Here is a 17,593-nt window from a genome sequence, read left to right on the forward strand (position 1 = left end):
AGAACAATCATAGACACAAAAGTGCTGTGTGCTGTCAGCAATGAATACTGGAACCCAAGCAAACAACACATCTGTCATAATCAATTTTGAAGAGTTTTTGCAAAAACACATGTACCAAATAAAACTTTGAGGACAGCTACAATGGATGCTAATGAAAACTGTATGGGAGTATAAATGCAAATACTGCACAAATGTAGAAACCATTTCTTCTACAGAGTGTTTTCTTTTATTTGTTGTTATATAACTGCAATTTTTTTTTCTTTTTTAAATACTGATAAGGTTCACATGATAAAAATTACACAAAAAACAGTAGCCATGCTGGTAGTCATGAAATCTGATTCATCATCTCCAGTCTGGAAAAGGATTTTGAGATACAAATCTATTATTTACACATACTATAATCAGCAAGCACTAAAAACTCCCAAACCTGTAAGAAAATTTTCAAGAGCTTCAATGTTTAAAATTTAAAAGGCAAATAGTTTTCTACATTTTCTAGTACACAGATATTCCTCACTGTACTCATCTGAAACTACAAGTTACAAAACCTCCAGCAATAACTGATCTTTGAGATGAAGTTTGATTACTCTTTGAATGGGTAAAATCTGCTGGAGAATGGACTTGGACATGGAAATAATACATCAGGCTAGCATCAGATGAAAGGGTAAAAATCACTGACTTTCTATCATCTTTCCAGATCTGAGGAGCCAAGGAGTTGCAACAGGATCCATCAAAGCCCTGCCCAGACAGGAGGCTTGGGCAAAACCTAGAGCAGAGCTGGCTTGTTTAAACAAGCTCTCCTGAGTCCTGCTCCCTAAAACACACGGTGCTTTTTGGAAACAGATCAGGTGGGGAGAATGCCACCAAAGCCAGCTGCCAGATCTCAGAACACTTCTGGGCCTGACTTTGTGCAAAAGCCTCCAGACCAGATGAAAATGACAATTTACACCTCAGCAATTGAGGAACACAAACAAAAAACAAAACTGCTCCCAGACAGCTTCAGAGAACCAACAGCCACCAAGATCTCCATTTAGACAAACAAGCAACAACATATACCACCCTGCAAAGAAAATTAGTGTTACATCACTGTAGTCCTTAAAATCTCTAAATCCTGTTAGGAATTGGGCCCTTCTTCAGTCAGCTCAGCTTTTCCTACATGCAAATGTCAAAGTGCCATCAATTAACTCACTACTAACACAGCAAGCCTGTCAGGCTCCATCCAGCTATGAAAGAACAAGATTCCTCAAGCTCTCACAGTGTCAGACAACTGAAAAGTTCAATCTGTAGGGATACAAAGCCAGAATCTGGTTCACTTGGTCAGGTAAGGAAATTTCTCCTCATTAATTACAAAAAGGGCAAAACCAAAACTGTGCACAAGTGCACAAGCACCCACAACCTATAAAATATAAGTGGAGCAAGGGTGGGGTGATGCAAAACTTAGAAATTTTGTACCAAAAATGATAAGAGGAGGGGAGAATCTTTGAAGACATATAAAGCAAATCCTGAAATTGGTCTTATATCAGCAAAGCCATATATCAGCCCCCACATTTATCAGATCCTACAAGAAACCTCAGAACCAGAGCAATTGTAATTGATTTCTGTTTTGGGCCAGCAGACAAAGCAGGACAATCACAAATACAGATTCAAACTGAGGCAACAAAGCATGCACAGGTACTGAATGTCCAAGCCTTGTTATTCAGAGGAGTAATCACAAATTCAGCAAAACAAAGGATTGTAGAATCCTGTGACACAAGATTCTTCAGAGGAGCTACTTCTCTTGTGCAAGTCCAGCCATCATTTTGCAAGAGGCAGAGATGATAGTGAAGTGTATTGCTGACAGCAAGGGGAATCAAGTTACTGCAATGCCAGCCATATGAGCAAACAGATTTGATTCAGGATATGAACCTGCCTTCCTGTCAGCAAGCAGTCACCACAGCACAACCAGCTCTGTTCTACAACATAACATTTCTAAACACTAACCCAGAAGAGACACAATTTTATAAAGAGACCTTCTCTCCCTGTCTAGGTTATAACATTGAAGAAACCAATTTTTCTTGCAGTAGTTATTACTACATGAAAGACAGAAAAACACTTCAAAATGTAAATTATTTTTTTAGAAAGAAAAAAAAAAGACCTCCAGAATAGATATTAAAATAATATCTATATATTATTATTTATGTTATATATTTATATAATTCCTCCAAAGATACTGGCACATGTAAGTGCCCTCAGTCCTCAGACCAGCATGAGCAATACAGATTAACATGCCCTGAAGCTGTGAATAGCTTTGACTGTTACTGCACAGCCAGCAATTCCTCAGTAGTTACTAAATACAACAGAACCAAGGCAGAAGATTCACTTGTGTTATAAAACACACAGGGATAAGGAATGAACAAAACAGTGCCCTGCATCAGCAAATGACCAAATCTTTACATAGGAGTGAAAATGTCAAAGTGTGCCCACTGGGGTGGAGACCAGGGAGGATGGTTTGCCTAAGACTGAATGCTTCTGTTTCAATATCAGAATCAGTAATTAAAAGTCTGTTAACTGACAGTTAATTAAATTGGTTGGAATTCCCCCCAAAGAGGTAAACTCTTCATTTGGGTATGTGATGGGGGAAAGAGAGGATGATGACACAAAGGAGCTGAGTAAGTACCTTCAGTAATCCAGAGTAAGAGGAATTAATCATACAGACAGACCACACCAACTAAACAAGACATGACCAAAACAAGGAAATTGGTGGCAAAAAGCCTGGCAGCCCAGACCATTTCTAGAATGAAGTGCATATTTTCAAATCTTTAACTGGTATTTATTTGCTGACCTACCTATTTATTTGTCCTACCAAGTAGACAGGAACACAGATAAGCTGCTATTGCAGCTTTGAGAAGATTTGAAGCTTTCTCCTCTCACTCCATTCTGTTACCTTGTGCATGCACTTTCTCCAATGCCTATGAGCTATTTAGGAATGAACTGAGGTTATCAACCATGGCTATGTACAACACATGCTCCTGTAGTTCCTACTCCAACTCCACACTGCATTTCTGTCTTACACAGAGTCATGGTAGCCCTTAGAAGAAGTGAAAATCCTTCTGTTTTCTGGTCACCTCACAGCAGTTTATCTCAATGCCAGAATAACATACAGCACATAGAATTATCTTTCCCTAAAGGGAATATAAAAATTCTCAACTGAACAAACTTAAACCATGTTTTTTGTGCTTTTCCCTTAACAGGATAATTCCTCTTCAACCCTAACAGGTTTCTAAATAAGGTGCATTTTAAAAAAAAAGCAAGCCAATCACTAAGACAGTAAAGACTAGGAAATTTAGGGTGCAAGTCCTTCACTCACTTTTTCCCCCCAACTTAAATTAAAATAAATAGCCCAAGGGTAAAAAAGTACCAAAGCAAACACAAATGAAGCTACAGGAGTGCAGAGTGGAGAAGCTGGAACGAAGAAATAGGGCTTTCTTTCCCTTCAGCAGGCAGGAGCTGTTCAGCCCTCCTTAGGGGGAGGGGAGGAGATGCAAAGCAGGGATACTCACCCACACACTGCACAGATGGTAAGTGGCATCTCATAGTCACAGATGTTACCATCCTACATTTCCAGGGAATCCTAGCTCCATACTGGGTTCCCCTCAATCAGATAAGCTATTAAGAGTGGAGATGGTGGGTGCCCTATCAGCCTGCAGCACAAGATTTGTCCTTGTAGAACTACAACATCAGAGATGAAAAGCTTCTGTGCAAACCTGTCAGCCCCACTTGTCCAGCCCCGTGCTGGAAACACAGGCTCCAGTTTGGTACAGCATTTCAAAGAGTGCAGCAGTGATAACCTGTACAGACCTGAAAACAGATGTGTAACATGTACATATTGTAATAAACATTTTTGTGGTGGCAACTTGGATTCAAATCCTAATTTGACTCGGGAAAGGAAAAAAAAACCTACTTTGCTCAGGCAAAGTAGTATTTCATAAGTCATTTTCACTACTCATAATGCTATAAACTAAGGTAATATTTTCAGGAAGATCTGCAACTACAAATTGTCACTATATCACAGGCAATGTTAAAAGTGACAGACATTAAGAAATCTACAGTAACTGGTTCTGTCACAGTAGTTAAAACTGTATTTTTTAAATCTAAGTTTATTTAGTTAGTCTTCCAAAGGAAATCCAGAAGCCTGGGGTTTAGCTGACTCTGCTAGGAGTTTGCAATGGAACTTAGAATGTATCAGTAAAATAATTTTTTAGTTATTTAAAGTATTAAAATTAAGTTCCCATTTAACTGCCTTTACAAATGCTAAGACACTCTGAAACAACAAAACATTACTTTTTGGCACCAGTCTGTTTTGCAATTGGGCTTCTCCTTCTACAGCAACTTCAAAAAAAACAGAAAAAAAATTGACCACTGAATATTTTAGGCAAAAGAAATACACAGGACAAAACCCCTCCCCCAACCAAAAAAAAACCTCCCATGAAAATCTCTCATCGATTTTAAGTAAACCAACCATAGATCACAGAGAATTTACTTACACTGCCAATTTACTCACTGTCACTCTGTGTATTTGTTGGTTGGATTCATATTAGGAACTCAAATACATACAATATATTCAGTGTGAGTAGACTGTCCCTGATAAATGTCATCATTAAAATAAATGGCTTGTAGCTGGAAAATGCCATGCCAGGAAGTGCTCAGTAAAACACAGAGCTGTTACACACAGAGCTGGTTAACACAGGTCTCTGTCCTAAAGTCACTGCTTATATATGAAGTAGTTTTAAAACACAGAACTAGAAGCAAATTCAATGTAGTATGAAAAATACAATTTAATTAATATAAAGTATGTTCATTCATGTTTTATTAAATAGGTTTTTACCTAAAACATAACTGTGTCGAGAATAATTTATTGCTTGTACCTAGCTTCTTTTACTCTACTAAAGTAAGTAATATACTGGAAGAAAACTGATAGTAGAGATGGTAGAACTCAAACAGCAGACTTCTGGGTCTTATTTAAATTTTCATGCTTCTCTTGACTGAGCAGTTAAAAAGCTTCAGTATTCTACTGTGTATGTTAGCCAAGATATATTTTTGCAGGATAGCTTCCAACACAAGTATTTCCATCTGCCTTCCTATCAAGTAGACCCAATTGTTTCTCTTAAATATTTGTCTTTTCTCAAAGATCCTCTTTACTCAAAAAGATTACAAATCTATTTTTTTATCCCCTTCTGAAGTAACTCTTACCCTGGGAAACAGCCATTACTTGGCACTGTTTACAATTGGACTAAACACTTACCACATAATGACAAACTATGGAGATATCTCAGTTTCTACATATTTCATGTATTGTAAGTATCTGTTGATGCAGATATTAGAATGAAAATTTCCACAAAGATTACTGTGCAGTTTCTACAATTGCAGTACAGCTGGTGGTAGTTTGTCACTGGTCTTCAGCTTCACCATTTTTTGCATGTGCAATTCTTCAGCTGGAAGACCAGTTAGATCATAGGAGGATTATGCTATGTGTATTTATTTTATATTATTCTATTCATTTTCATTTATTTAATTCATTTTATTATGGATATACAGACATCTATACAGTACAGATAGAAAATATGCCCCCCATTTAAAACTTTACAATTCTCAGTCCCAACCGATTATTTAGGGCATTCATTAAGGTTTGCTAACACATTTTCTGCAAATTTCCATTGCCAATAGCTCAAAACCATGTTCACCTCCAATCCCATTAAAACACCACTAGGTGCACAAAAGCTCCAAAAGCAATGTTTTTAGCTGACTGATGGGAAAATTGCTCAGTGCTGTAATGTACCTACCAAACTTAGTAGAAAATTCTGGATACTACAAAAGAATAGGCATCTGTGGATCAGAAATCATGAATCTTGCTTTTATAAAATGAATAAATAAACAAAATAAATATTTTAGGTAAGATTTGCAAAGGATTCAAACTGTCCCAACCAAAACCCACACAACCAAAAGCCAGGGGTTTTACCCATGTCCTACTGCTATGGCCTGATACAGGTTTGTCATTCTTACAGTGCTATTGCACAAGGATCATTATTTATCATACCACAGTGACACATATTTTTAGATTCACAAAACAACAAACCCCAGCATTTAAGAGTCAAAAAAGGTTCTCTTTGGATCAATGAATTAACAGAAACTGCAGCTCAGTTGCAATTAATTTTGAATTTTGTTGATTGCACAAACCAGAACAGAATACACGCTAGCATCCAAACAGAAAATATTTGAAAATACAGCTGATGCTTATTATCTTCCCTGTGTTTGAAACCAGCCTGGATTCCAGCAAGCACAGTTAGAGCCTATTTCTGGACTACTGGCAAGAATCAGGATTCATTAGACAAGTACAGAGTGTGTATAGAGACAGAAGTGTTTTGGAAAGCATTTTAATTTTTCAGAACAGGAGTTGGACATACCTCACAAATTCTGCAGAAATTCAAGAGAGCAATGTTTAAGAATGAAGACTTCAGAGTGTTTATAAAATAAATCTTTCTAAAAGCGTACTTCCAGATTTTTTAAAATAAATTTAATTATGGCTTTGCTTTTCAAGGAGGGTGAATAAACACACCTTTGTCACTCGGTTTATTGTACTGGTAAAAGTTCCAAGCATTGTTTACTGCTCTAGGACAGCTGGAGCAGGAATATCCTTCCTTATCCCTCCAACCTAAATTTTTTACAAACAAATTTGCTTTACTGAATTTCTGTCTCAAATACTTTGCTCTGCTAAGCAAGAAGGATGCTGTAATTAAACCAGGGTTTTAGAAAAGAAAGACATTAGGTTATGTGATAAAACCTCATCTGCACACACACAAAGGAGCACAGAGAACAAAGGCATGTAGGGCAGGGGAGAGCCCAAACACTGCTCAGCTGCTGCCAGGTCCTCACAGGAGAGCCACCAACCCATCAGAAAGCCACAGAGCTGCCTGTGTGGAACCACAGGATGGCTGAAGGCACCTGTGCAGGTGATCTGCTCCAACCCCTCTGCTCAAGCAGAGCCACCAAGACTTTGTCCAGGCAGCTTTGGAATATCTCCAACAATCCACAACCCCCCTGCACAACCTGTGCCAGTGCTTGGTCACTCTCCGTTATAAAAGTGTTTCCTGATGCTGAGGCAGAACCTCAGTTTGTGCCACTGCCTCTGGTCCTGCCACTGGGCACTGAGAAGAACCTGGTCCTGTCCTCTCTGTACCCTCCCTTCATGAATTTGCACACATCAGCAAATCCCTCCTGAACCTTTCCTCCTCCAGGCTTAAACAGCCCTGCCAGTTTTTCCTCCCAGAAGAGCAGTTCAGTCCGTTCCTGTCAGTGCCAGCCTTTGCTGGGCTCTCTCTGGCACTCCTTGCTCCTCCTGCACTGGGGATGCCAGAGCTGGAGCCAGCAGTGCAGCTGTGGGCAGGACCACCTCCCTCTCCCTGCTGCCAAAACTTTGTCTAAGGCAGCCCAGGATGCCACTGGCTCCTCTCTACCACTCATGGCTGGTTCATGTTCACCTTGGTGCCCACCAGGACCAGCACAGGAGTCATTTGCTCTCCCTCCAGTCCTTGGGCATCTCTCCCAGCCACCTTGTTCATTCAGAGATTATCCTGAATGTCCTCTCAGTGATACCTCTAAGCTCTGTCAGCTTACAGATATCTGGGTGCACATCTGTGTAAATGCACTTTAACAACTCATTATCCTCAGGTGCTTCAGGCCTGTTTCAGACTGACACAACAGAGTTCTCAGACATCTCCTTACTGTATACTTCACATATTTAAACATCAAATGCAAATACATAAATCATCATACTCTTAAACTGTCCTATCATCCAATTAATATTCAGTAAAGGGACATACAAGGCTGGGATAATAAGAGATTTTTGAAGTATTTTTTGAATAATACTGAAGTGTGCCTGTGACATTTTATTTCTGGGTAAAGCAAGGATTAGGCTTTTTAGAATCCTGCTCAACTACAATCTTTCACACTGTGGTTTGGGAGATATGATTTCCAAAGCAGAATCCTATTCAGAGTGACTGACTGAGGATGCACCTGTAGCTGACTGGGATGAGCATTTCAATGATAGGCTTACCACTGGCAAAACCCCCACAAAACAAACCTAGGACAGCTATCTCCAGGACTTTTCTAAGCTATTCAGTACATCCACAGGTATCATTCTGTTTAGAATAAACAGAATAGTTTATTCTGTAATATTAACTGCAGCATATCTTGTCATTTCTGTGACTCATGCTGGATCACAAGCACTACCTGAAAGTGTTTCTGCCAAATCTACTAAGAATTTTAAGTATTTTAAAGTTTAATTTTCAGTGAAACTTGCATTCTAAATTGTTGTGAGCTCCTAGGAACAGATGGGATTCAAACAACAGATTTCAAGGCCCACCCAGCTTTTGTCCAGATGAGGTGATGTATAAACACAAGTCTTGTAACACCTGAAATGACCACACTGTGCATAAACTATGTTTATTTCCTTGAAAAATGGTTCAATATTATACACTACCCAAACAGATTCACTAATAATTTCAGTAAAGATTTTAACCAAATGGTCCCTAAGCCCTATATTGTATGTACAAAGAGGAATTAACTTTTAAGTGACAAATCTTATTTCACTGAATTAACTGACATGAAGATTAAAGGAAGTTTTCAAAATAACATTTGCTTGCATTGGTCTTATTTTCTTGTTCACAAATATGAATATATTTTCTTATCTCACATATATGGAAGTGTGACATAGAATCATAGGATAGTTTGGGTTGGAAAGGACCTTAAAGATAACTTAGTTCCAAACCCCATGCCATGGGCAGGGACACCTCCCACTAGACCAGGTTGCTCAAAGCCCCATCCAACCTGGCCTTAAAAACTTCTAGGGGTGAGACATCCAAAATTTCCCTGGGCAACCTGTTCTAGTGCCTCTCATATAACATGAGAAAAAGGATTACAGAGATGTTACTATAGAAGCACTTTTCAATCAATTATGATTACTTTAAAAACTCCAAACTAGGCCACCTGAATACTCAGTTATGTAATAAAAATAACAGCTAAATTATCTATTATCTGCTGCATAAATTCTGTTTAGTACTAATGACATAATCATTTCCATTATTATATGTGTTCTAAGAATTCCAAGATACAGTAATTTTTTAATTAGCACTCTGTTATTCCTAGAATGAATATTTATTAAAATGGCAGTTAAATACACCTGATGTAATTGCATTTTGAAACCTGTAAAGTGTACCATTTATTTTTATAAAGCTGGGAAATGCTGCCTGCACTTGCTGCTCAGCTGCACGACACCTTTCTCAAAAGCAGTTTCATGATAATGTTATGCAAAGATCTGGCAACAAGTCCACAGTGGTTTTGGCCACTGGACACAAGAGTCATTTTTCACAATGCTGGCACCACAGTGAAACCAAGAGCAGAGAACAAAGCTGTCAGAGCCAGCACATAGCCAAGTAGTAAAGATTAAAAGAGAGGGAGGAAGAGGTGCACTCCTGCAGAGCCATTGTGTGTTCAGTGCTGTACTAAACCCAGCAAAATCAGATACATGTTGAAGGCAAGGGACTGAAGTCACACAGCAAACAAAGCTGTCCTTATTTTGGAGACTGATTAGAAGGAATAAAGAACCAATTGCTTGCAACACATAAAAACTTAATGATTTTCCTTCTACTTAAGCGACAGTGCATTAAAAAATTAGCTAAATTTGCTTTTATACTTAAAGTGGGTGTAATAAATTCCCAAGCTATGCTTTCCCTGCTGAAGATGGAAAAGAAAAATGTTTCATGAACACTGCTGTTAATAAGCTTGCATCAATATTTCCAGAAATTTTATGTTCTTGAAGTAAAGTAATACCATATAGCTGACCTCTGTAACTCTTTGCTTATGATCTCTATAATAGGCCATATTTCCCTACAGAGCATCATATTTGCTTCCTGGGATGAATCAAATTTGTATGTGTGACTCCAAACCAGGTCAAAACAATGACAATTTGGTCACTGACAGCATCCCACCCCTGGAAGCCTGTATCTGGGCACATGCCAGGAAATCCTAAAAAAAAAACCCTCAAAACCAAAACCCCTAATAAAAAATGCTGTATTTTACACTTAAAAGAGAAAAAAAAAAGTGAAATGTGGTCCCAAGACTGCATTCTGTATTTCCAAGCAGAAAAACAAGTGCACCATTTCTGCAGTGAACTGACTTCCAGTAGCAAGGAAAAAGTGAGTCCTTAGAAAGAAAGCCTTGTTCTGTGTTTGTGCATTCCTGTGTCCCAGTGGTTCTGTTATATGATTAAAATGCTGCCACACTTACAAAAGTTTCTGCTGGGGAAAAAGCCTACATTTCTGCACAGAAGTATTTATTTCTAATGACACTTTATTTATGAAAGTTAGTCCATACTAATGAGCACACTGACTTCATAACCGAACCAGCCGATGGTTTCTCCAGAAAAAACAAAGAAGAAACCTCAAACCCTTCATTAAATTAAAACAAGCAAACCCCCAGAAAGGCCCAGGTAACATTCCCTGTGCCAGAACAGGACCAGTTCCACCCCTTTGTGAAAGGAGAACTGAGATAAGAACAATACATTCCCCAGAAAGGCAGAGTCTTGAAATTACAAACATCAAAAGTGACTTCAACTATCAATATTCAAGTCCTCTTGAGAGGCACAAACTCCTACAGGTTCCTTCCATCATGACCAGGACATTCTTTAAAAATACTCCTAAAAACATTATATTTATATTTGATTTTATATTGCCACATGTACATGGTTAATTCCAATTCTTCCTACTTCTTTAAGCCAACTTGCTTTATTGTTTTACAGCACACACAGAAACTATAGTGGCATTAAAAGTACCAGCAAGATAAACTCCATGACAGTCAGCCACCAAAATTTTAGAGAGTTTCTTTTCAAAATTCTACATTTCTGCATTTTCTTATGAATAGAGGTGTCACTAATACCATGTGATTTTTGTGGTCTATAAACTCTTCACTACTGAGACACACACACACTAGATGAATCTTCAAAAAAACTCCTGTGTCATACCTGCAGCACTACAGTCACTAAATACTTGGATTATGGGTTCTCATGGGGTTAAAATGGTAAATCAGAAGAAAAGTCAAGATGGTACAGAGTTTTTCCCCCTCTGAAATATCCTCATACTTTCTACCTTTAATGAAATAAATGAAACCCATAATGGTGCCTTCCTCTTGTTTTCATTAGATCACAAGAAAGCTGGTGGGAAATGACCTCTGACAGACATTGGGTCTAATCCCCACTCAGTGTGAGATTACTGCACACACTGGGTCAGGATTGCTGTGATTTCATCGAGCAAACTCTTGAAAACCATGTCCAACCTGAAGCTGAGCCTTCCAAGCAACAATTCCTGGCCATTTCCCTGTTAGCTCCCACTCAAGGACAGCTTGGCTCTGACATTTTTGTAGTTGTCCAAGTAGCTGAAGACCCCTTTATAACACCCTCACAGCCTCTTCTTTACCACACTAAACAAACCCAGCTTCTCAAGCTCTCTTGCCCATCGTGTCCTGCAGGTCACCTTGTCCTCTGCAGGGACCTTTCCAGTTCTGTGACATCCCTCAGACTGGGCACAACAGTTCAGGTGTGGGCCCAATAATGTCACACAGAAGGAAATCACTGCCCTTGATCTGTGAAATCTGGTACAACACAGAACTGACAACCACCAGAAATTCCAGATCAGTTGGTATTTCCAAATCAAAGGCAATGAGTCACTCGTTCTTTCTTCAAATCCAGTCTATATATGGTACAGTATCATGAAATATGATGACACACAGAACTGTAGTAATTTTCACTCAAAAGAGATGAGCTCAATGCTGACAGTACATTTTTTATCTAAAACCCTTGAAAACACACAGGGAGGGAAGTGCAGAATCTTACAGATACATTTGTGAAAATGTATTCCAGTACCAGAAAGTAAAGATACTGTCATGCAACTTCACTCTGAACTAAATAAAGCCTTTTCAAAACACTGCCCTAGCAAAATGATTCTAAAAAATAAATTAAATAAATTAATACATTAATAAATTAAATAAATAAAAATAAGAAAACCATCAAGGGCAAGCTGTTTAATGAAACAAGCAGAACAAGAGTAAGGTCTCAACGTGAAGAAAATCACTCACAATCCGCAAGTTAGTCAAGGATAAGATCTGTGGGCCCCTTTGTGGGGATAAGAACACACAAGACAATAACTAAAACACAACAGAACCCTTCCAGTTTTCAATTCAATTCTCCATTAAATAATTTTGGAATTCTTCTCCTAAAGTGGGTGATCCATAGCAAGGCCAGTTTCAATTCTATTATCCTGCCCCTCTCTGTGCTAGAAGTGTCCAAGAACTCTACTTAAAACACTGCTTTACTGGCTACAGTTTTGCTCTTTTCACAGACAAAAGCATTTTGCAGACTGTCTTCACAGCCTGCTTCCAGAAGAACCAGTCTGGGTTCTAAAGGAAACCTCAATCTTTCCTTATCAGCTTATTTATTCAGCTTCACAGTGGCCTGAGTGCACACAAACCTGTGTATCAACCACACACATCAAACTAATGAATAAGGTGCAGACTATTAGAAGGCTGGAGAAGAACTGGTAACCACTTTCTTTGTGAGGACATTTCTATAGAAATGAATTACAGGTAAGACAATCTAATACATGTTGAATTAAACCCTGAAAAACAACTTCAATGCACTGTAAGCACAAAACACTGCCCTTTAAATTGCTTTAAAAAACACTCGGCATGTTACAAGAAAGCAATCTGGATTTAAGAAAAGGCAGATAAATAATGTGTATTGGCTTTTACTAAATACTAAGGACTGATCTCCATTCTCTTCCTGAGAAATGGTGCCTGCACTTAAGAGATATTTGGTGTTAGAGCAGGTAACTAAAAATCAGACAAGCAAGCTGTGCAGAGAAAAAACAAGACAAGAGAAAATGCATGGGATGTGAAGAGAGTAGCAGAGGAAGTGGAAAGTCAAACTAGGATGTGAGTTGTAACAAATTCAGAAGGAACATGCTGCTCACAGTTTTCTATACCAAAAGTTCTGAGTATAGCAGCTAAGAGCTGTACTTGAAAATAAGTTTATTTACACTTATATTTTTTTTTTACCTCAATGAGTCTACTACTACTGGTTTCTGAGAGCATTAAGTACTCTTCCACATGGATTCTCTCAACTGAACAGTACAGAAGAGCCTCTTATGTCTAAAAATATTCAACCTTCACATTTTCTTATTTTTGTATCTCTGGGATATGAGTGAGCTGTAGTAGAATCTGTCAACATGTAAAATATCCAACATTAATCCAGCAGATCATGTGGCCACTTGAACAGTGACAAGGTGTCAATATACTTCATTAATATGGCTGAATTACAACACCACAGAGATTGATGATACACAATATGCAAGACCATGAATACTAATACATAAATCCAACAGTATTTAGCCCAGATTAGATTTTCTAGCTGTCAGGCAGCGTTACATAGCATGAATTTCCCCTGCTATTATCAAACCATTGTAGAGATGCAGCAAGACATAAAAGCCACTTGAGATGTCTGGGTCTATACATGCTATGAGTATTGAGCAGCCTTATGGAAAGAACCCCATACCTGAGAAAAGTTTGTCTTGTGAGTTAATGCCTTCCTCATCATATGCCACAAATGCTCACAATAACACCAAATGGTAACACATCAGCCTAGAGAAGCTTTTCAGCTTGTTTTTGTTACTCTGGTAAGGAGATACCATTATTGTAAAACATTAGTATGTATTTTTCTAAACTAATTGTTTGGAAAATGGTCCCTTTAAAACATACTCGGTGCCCAGCTGCCTCACAAGGTAAAGAAATCAAAACAAGTTTTAAAAATTGTGTCAAAACTAGCTTTAGATTATCTCTTTCTCAGCACAGACCTGCTATGCCTAAATTTTCTCCCTGTATAGTACTGCTACTGTGTTGGCCCACAGATTGCATGCAGACTGTTCCTACAAACACCACAGAATCACTTAGGTTGGAGTGACCCTCTGGAGGTGACCTAGTCCTAACTCTTGCTCCAGAACAGACCTGGCAGCTTGGGTCCTTGTGCAATCCACTTCTGAGTATCTCTGAGGATGTTCTCCACAAAGTCTCTGTGCAATCACGCACAGATTTTTCTTTTCTTTGTCTCTAACTGGCATTTTTTCATGTTGGAATTTGTCCACATGGCTTTTTGTCTTTTCACTGTGTGCCCAAATGAGGAGTTTGGCTCCATCTGCTCTACATCCTTTGATGAAATTGAAGACAGCACCAAATCTCATCTCAGCTTCTCTTACTGAGGCTTGTCCAGCTCAGTCCATCTCTGCTGAGCTCTTGCCAGTGCATCACTGCTCTCCTTGTCCTGGACAAACCAAACCTGCACACAGAGCTCCAGCTGTGGCCTCACAAGGGATGAGCAGAGGGAACAATCACTTGCTTTGCCTTGCTGGCTACAGCTCTGCAATGCTCTGCTCTGCAGTTGGTTCCCTCTGCCACAAGAGTACACTGCTGACAAACAAAAACGAAGCTCTCACCCATAAACACATCATCCTACAGGGGTATTTATATAAAAACCACTCAAGAACAAAGACTTTATAGATTTAATCTGCAAGTGTGGAGGCATATTGGGACCTTTAGCTCTAAGCACTCTAGATATATGTGGATTAATGGAAGGAATTGTCATTAGCTCCCTCAAATGCAGAATGTCCTGTTCTCCCACTCCTGTGCCTCAGAGAAAGACTGGAGGTGGAGAGTTGGGCAAAAATAACCCTGAACTTGCAGAGGTCAAAACTTCCAAGTAAAGAATATCTCCAAGGGTTAATCTTATCACTTCATTACAGCTCACACTTTAACACAGTTTACAAACACAGCTTCCTCTCAGGTATATTTACATCACACCAGTACCACCGTCGTGGCTGCCCACCAATGTGCTTAAGGAATGCCACATCAGAAATAAACAAACAAACTAGAAAAAAAAAATCTTTTAAACCCTCCTAGAATCTAGGCAGAGATGCAAACAAAACAAAAAAGAAAAAGAAAAGAGAAAACTCAACTAAAAAACAAGCCAAATGAAAACAGAGGAAAAACAAAGAGCACAGAAGATGGAAAGAGTTTGTGAAAAATTCACATTCTCATGTAGAGGTAAGAACTTGCTCCATGCTCACACATTCATGTGTCTTTGTGTCTTAATATTACAAATCTAAGGCATAACAAAAACCATGAAAAAAACCAACCAATCCCAAAAACAAGAGGAACAAAAAACCCAAACAACAATCCAAAACCACAAAACAAAACAAAGCACCAGTAAACCCAGAAAATGTTTATGATTGTACCTGAATGACTTGCTACCTTGAATTTAAATTGTAACACTACAAGAAGAGTGGAATTGGAAAAACCCCAAGATTTCTTAATACACTCCCAAGCCTACTCTTTAGACCCAGACAGAAACTGCAAACCATCCACATTTATCCTTTTTTTCAGTAAATCCATTATTACTGTTGGTTTTTCTTTTCCTCCTGAGGAGTCTCTCCTCTTTTGCCTATGACTTTTCCCTTTCAGAAATTCTTCATGGCCCCAAAAGGTTGAATTTCACTGTCATGGAGCCAGGAAGGCAATAGTCTACTATAGCTAGAAATGTGTCCTATCATCAGCAGTTCAAATGAGGCTTAGAAAAAAAAGAATATGGAAACAGCTTATTTAAAAGATATCAAATAATGTTAATAAACATTCACTAACTCAAAATGCAATGGTTTTGGTATAACTTGTCAAAACCATGATGGAGCTCATCACAGGCCAAATATTCTGGAAAATGTGGCTTATATTTTGTTAGAGAGCTATAAAAAAGAAACAGTAAAGGCATTATTAAATGAAAATATCCGGTAAAATTGGAAGCAAGATCAGTGATTTACCTTGTCAATCAAACTAGTCATTAAGGCTCAAGGTACTGTTTGCTATAAATACCAACAAAAGTCATTGACCCTTTTTTGCTGAAGTTGGTTCACAGGATGGAATCAGTGGAACTCCCAAAAACATTACTGTACAAAAGAATACGATCTCCAGAAAAAATATACAGGACATGGAGAACCCAGCAAGTGTCACACAGTTGGCAATGCTCTTCTCCATGTAGGATGAAAGAATCTTATGCACACACAAGTTGTGTATTCAACTTGTAATACATAGATTGTTTTACTCTAAAATAGGAAGCCTAAGAGAGTTACAACCTTGTGCTTACACTGTAGCAGTTCTGCAGCATTGCCTGTAATCCTGACTATATGCAAAATACATTTTTATATAATTTTGCACTTGAATAGCAAGTCTTCACCCATTTATAGCAAATTACTTGCTAAATCTAGACTAGTAAAACAAAACTCATATGTTCTTGCTTTACTTCCTGTGTATCCTTTTTTGTCTCAGAACTACTTTTTTCTTTACAAAATTCACATTCTTAAGAAAAATATCCAATCAGAAAGAGAAATTGCTTAGACCTAACTATATGGTCACCACTGAACAGATGTAGAAACCACCAAAGATTAGAAATGCAAGCACTAAACTAATTTTGAGATCTACGACCTTGCTTTAAAACTTCTAGAAAATACAAACCAAGAAGTATCATAAAGAGAGCAAACACAGGAAGGGCTGACAAATCAAAAAAAACCCTGTCTGCTGGGAGTTTGCTTAATTATTAATTCTTACCTTCTGTGCTTAATCCAGGACTTGAAGTGAATTTTGCTACATCGACGATCTTCACAGCGAACTGCTGCCCTGTCTCCCTGTTGATGCATCGCCGCACGACGCTGAAGGGACCCCTGCAACACAGAGAGAAAAACCAGCAATGAACAACCATTCTCCTCCTCACTCTGCTGCACCTCCCCTGCTTCCCAACAAGGTTCCAACTCCTGCATTCAAGTGTAGTGTTTGCACAGAATATACCTCTCGTCCTTGCTGCTCATTAAATGAAAAATTAGTAATTCCCACTATAGCGTAAAGAACACCATGTGAGTTCTGTATTTTCCTATATTAAAGACATACTCTCTTATTCTGCTCCCTTTAGAAAGGCTAGACACTTAGAAACCTTATGTAATATGTAACTGACATCATCATTATTAAATTTTAAGTGGACCTTATTTACAGTAATTTCACGATTATAAGCCGCACTGAGTATAAGCCGCACTTCTGGGTTTCAGCAACTTTTTGGTTTTATGTCCATGTATAAGCCGCACCTGATTATAAGCCGCATATTACAATACAGAGTGTGATAAAAGGTATCCGTTCTATCACCATCTGTTGAGGGTGGGGCAGTGATCCTTATCTCCCTGGGAGATATTCTGCTAATGGGCCATCCATTGAAACCAGGCAGGGCATTGTTCTTTATGTTTTCACAACCCATCCTTCCTCCAACAAGTCATTTTCTGCTAATGACCCATTGAGTCCCACTGTGTGACTGATAAAATTACTGCATCCCATTGAAAGTTGCTCCAGCCAGGGGGAAGAGCCCAACATTTCTTACCAAGATAAAAACAGAGGCTTTGGGACACTAAGGGAGTCCCTTTCTCCACTGGAC

At 38.6% G+C, this 17,593-nt stretch overlaps 1 protein-coding gene across 7 annotated transcripts in view; it reads right to left on the reverse strand.

Moving 5' to 3' along the window:
• Window positions 1-17,593, reverse strand: part of CASK (calcium/calmodulin dependent serine protein kinase) — a 188,887-nt gene that overhangs the window by 121,966 nt on the left and 49,328 nt on the right. For all 7 annotated transcript variants that reach the window (XM_033052486.2, XM_033052487.2, XM_033052483.2 and 4 more), the window contains exon 2: window positions 16,726-16,838. In XM_033052486.2, the coding sequence (XP_032908377.1) occupies window positions 16,726-16,838 (113 nt within the window). The remainder of the gene's footprint in view (window positions 1-16,725; window positions 16,839-17,593) is intronic.

Source organism: Catharus ustulatus, chromosome 2, assembly GCF_009819885.2.
Source record: "Catharus ustulatus isolate bCatUst1 chromosome 2, bCatUst1.pri.v2, whole genome shotgun sequence".
Lineage (NCBI taxonomy): Eukaryota > Metazoa > Chordata > Aves > Passeriformes > Turdidae > Catharus > Catharus ustulatus.